Genomic DNA, 4067 nt, shown 5'->3' on the forward strand with positions numbered 1-4067 from the left:
TGTGTGTGTGTGCGTGGCACCCAGACACATCTACTCCTTGACGTCCCGGACCTCGGCGGAGGCGGAGAGGCCCGTGTCTATCCCGTGCCTTGCAGCGGCTACCGCAGTGGGAGGTGTAAACGCGCGCTTGCGCACCAAGGCCGACTTAGCGCCGCTTGTAGATGCAGGGCTTGAGCAGACCGTCCGGGCCGTCGATCGACTGGGCCGGGCGACGGAACTGCTTCTTGGTCTTGGAGAAATCCACGCGAATGAAAAGCGAGTCACTGGAGCGCGCCCCGCCGTCGTTGGACTCCGGATCGGCGCCCTCCTTGTCACCGGAGGACACGGCCTCGGCAGCCCCCTTGGACCGGGGCTTGCCAGACTTGGAGCCATGTCGGGAGGCTGACACATCGGTCACCAGGCGCTCGATGCTGAAGCCGGTCTTGGCAATGGCATCGGCCCACTTTTGGGGGTTGTCGATGCGCGAAGAGACCTCGGCAATCCAGAGAAGACCGCTGGCGAAGGAGAAAAGAAAAACAACCCCATGTGTCAGAAAGGTGCCAGTCCTTTGCCCGCGCATACGATGATGGAAAGCATGCCAAGCGAGGAAAGCGGAAGAGGAGGAGGAGGGGGAGGGGGGAGAGGGGGAGGGGGGGGGGCAGTGTGTGGGAGCAGATGAGGCCCCAAAGGAGGACACGCCATGTTGCGGGGCACGTACTTCGGCCGCAGAACGCGATGGGCCTCCTGGATGAAGTCCAGCCAGTTGGTGCCCATGAGGGCCAGGGAAAAGATGGCCACATCGACCGAGTTGTCCGACAGCGGGACATTGCGCATATCGCAGGCGGTCACGCGCTCATTGTGTGCCACCATATCGAAGGAGTGGACGGTGGTCTGGGGGGCACGCGCGGCGATGGCCGCCTCACCGCAGCCGAAGTCCGCCACCACAATGTCCTTGGGCGCGGTCATCAAGTCCTCCACAAACAGGTCGATCGGGTTCACCGGCCAGCGCTCGACCTGCATGCGGAAGCCCTCATGGTAGTCACGGAAGAGGGAGTTGTCCTTCTGGAAGAGAGTGAACGCATCGCGCGAGCTCTTGGTGTACAACTGCTCGTTGAGCCAGCGGAAGCGCCCGCCCTGCAGGCGGCTGCTAAGGGACTTCTTCAGCGCATCAAGCCGGGGGTTGGACGGGGTGGCCTTCTGAAAGAGCGAAAGAGAGAGGGGGACCCACACGGACAGGGGGAGAGAAGGTCGGTCAGTGTACTCGAATCATACACACACACCCACACCCACACGCACACATGGGCAGTGGATAGAGGGCACATCGCAGGACGCACAGCGGAGGCGGGCTCAGCAGCAGCAGCAGCAGCAACTTGCTTGGGCGCACGGGCGGCCGGAGCAGCGGTACCGGGGGCCTGGGGAGCGGACTGGGCCTTCTTCAGCTTCTCGCGCAAGTTCTGGCGTAGGGCCTGGGCCTGGGTCATTTTGGCGGTGGTGGGGCCGGTCGATGGCCGAGGGGCCGCGGCGGCAGCAGCAGCAGCAGCAGCAGCGGTGGCGGCGGCAGCGGCGGCCGTGGCAGCGGCGGCGGCAGCGGCGGCGGCGGCCCCCTCGCGCTCACGCTGCTGCTCCTGCTTCTTGAGCTTCTGCCGGTCCTTCTGACGCAGGCGCAGCTTCTTGGCGGGGGGCTCCTCGGAGTCCTCGGTCAGAGTATCCGCCGCTGGCTTTTTGGCATCGGTCGGCTTGTCGCTGTCGTTGCGAACGCGCTTGCGCGGCGCCGGCTTGGCGGCGGGCTTGGCGGCGGGCTTGGCGGCGGGCTTGGTGGTGGGCTTGGCGACAGCACCGGCAGCGACAGTCTTAGCGGCGGCCGGCTTCTCGGGGAGGGCACCGCCGGCACGCATGATGCGGCGCTCACGGCGACTCGGGCGCGCGGCGCGTTCGGCCTGGGCCTTGCGCTCCTGGACCTGTTGCACCTGCTTGACGAGGTCGGCATCCGTGAGGCTAAGCTTGGTGATCCGGCCGGGGCGCGGGAGGGCGGTCTCAGTGGACATGATGGAGGGGGAGGGGGGAAGAGAGGGAGAGAAGGTGCAGCGACCTGAAAGGAGGGATCTGTGCAGCGGCGGATGTGGTTGATGGGGGGGGGGGGAGGGCGGGAGGGTGCGGGCGATCTGACTCTGCGGCCCACGGGAGAGATCTTGAAATGGCCAGCGCGTTGGGCGCGTGCGTGGGTGCGCACACCAGAATCACGCACAGCAAGCTGATAGCGCACGTGCTCGAAGGGAAAGAAACGCCATTCACCGGCAAACTGAATACCCATGACCTCAATCTTTGGGCTCCACGATCTTAATAGGATTAATTGGAGGACTAGAGCCACGCGATGGCGCCAGGACGGGCGGCATGTGCGTCGGGTGCATGGGTCTTGCCCGGGCCGCCCGTCACCCCGTGCGGGTGGACCTCGCTGAGCGCAGATGCCAACTTTCCAGGGCCTGCATCCCTGGCGGCCGACCATCCCCGGACGCCGGCCAGTCATCTTCGCATCCCATGTGTGCCGCCCTTCCTCTGTCTCCCCCGAGCTCCGGGCTCAGTCACACGCCGGCCGGCCGGGGGGGGGGGGGGGGGGGCGCGAAGTTGGGGTCAAAAATTGTTCCCTGGCCCCGAGCGCGAACCGTGAGAGAGAGAGAGAGGGGCCGGCGGTTTCCAAACAATAACAAGCGCCCGAGTGCAACTTGCTCCCCCTGCCCCGCGCATTCTTCCGTGACTTCCCCCGGTTGATCCGGGGCACGGGTGGACGATGAGACGGATGCGCGCATGCCCCCCACGCCTCCCCCTCATCCTCGATTTCCTCAGGCCTTTGTCCGTGTGTTCTCATTCGGCGCTGTGAACGAGAGGGCCTAGGGAAGGGGAGCGCGGGGGGCCGGGGGCCGGGGGGGGGGGGGAATTCTCGAGGAGAGAAGTCCCTGCCACCAGCAAGCGTGGGAAGCAGCCGGAAGCCAGCCTGTCGTGTGGTAGGCCCTCGGCCCTGCGCGACGTGGACCCCGGGCCACCGGACCCGGCGGGGGCGTTCCAATCGGCGGCGCCTTTCTCCCGAAAAGTATCTCCGGGTCATGGGGGTGGTCATCGTCGCGGCCGCACCCCTGAGCCAACAGGCCCGCACACCCCTCGCCCAAAGACACCCGGACGCTGACATACACACGCACGCACACACACACACACACACACTCGCAGCAGCCAGACAGGCCGACGAGACAGGGCACCCGCCGGTTGCCACCCCAGCACCGGTACCCCGAAACCCCTCGCCCAGAGCCTTGTAGGTTCTACACACCTAAATGCAATAGCGCGTCCGGGGCAGTCCTTCCGCCTCACCCCGGGGGGACGGGGGGGAGACATGCGCGCAGGCGAGGGCCGGACTCCCGTCCTACTTGGCATGTGTCAGCTGGGAGGCCGTATCGCATTTATCGCGGTCCCGGGACGATTACCGCGGCCCACGGCGGAATGCATGGGTGCACCGATCCCGTACATCTCTCGGTGTGTTGGTTCTCCGGTTTTCCTCGGCCCGCCAGGGCGGCGAGCCGAATGCTGGGTGGGTCAGAGCGGGGGGGGGGGGAATCCGGGCCGCGGGGGAGTGGCACTCCGTGCTGCTTAGAGCCCGGGGGCGCTGGACTCGGTTCGCGCATGTCCTGTAGAGCGGGAGGGGGGGGGGGGGTGCCGGCCGTGCCAAGGGCGCATGCGATCTTGTGTGGATGCTTGAGGGCGGCCGGGTGTGCCTTTTTGCTTCACCTGGTCCCTCCCTCCTCAAGACTATGCGGGTGAGAGGGGCCGACTACCTGACGTTGGAGGGGCTTTTCCAGGGCTCCAGGGGGGCATGTTCGGGCTCAGGTCTTCGCGGGAGGGGGGGGGGGACAGGAGACGGGCAAAGGGAGCATGACTAATGAGGAGGCCCCAGCTGCCCTTCTTTCGCCCCGGCCCTGTGCGTGGCTGGAGCTGGTTTCGTGACGGGGTCCGCTGGCGCCCCCTGCCCCCTTCGGACCCGTGCGGATGGACCTTCTCGAGGAGGTGGGGGCCGCCGCAGCAGGCCAACGACCGACAGGGGAAGA

The 4067-nt window shown here is 66.7% G+C and overlaps 1 protein-coding gene across 1 annotated transcript; it reads right to left on the reverse strand.

Moving 5' to 3' along the window:
- Positions 1-2024, reverse strand: H696_01158 (hypothetical protein; the record flags this gene model as incomplete). Its single annotated transcript, XM_009495040.1, has 3 exons — positions 1-494; positions 698-1176; positions 1314-2024. The coding sequence occupies 3 exons, from the start codon at positions 2022-2024 to the stop codon at positions 146-148; spliced, it is 1539 nt and encodes a 512-aa protein (XP_009493315.1). The 3' UTR covers positions 1-145.
- Between the last annotated feature and the right edge of the window lie 2043 nt (positions 2025-4067).

Source organism: Fonticula alba, assembly GCF_000388065.1.
Source record: "Fonticula alba strain ATCC 38817 unplaced genomic scaffold supercont2.2, whole genome shotgun sequence".
Lineage (NCBI taxonomy): Eukaryota > Rotosphaerida > Fonticulaceae > Fonticula > Fonticula alba.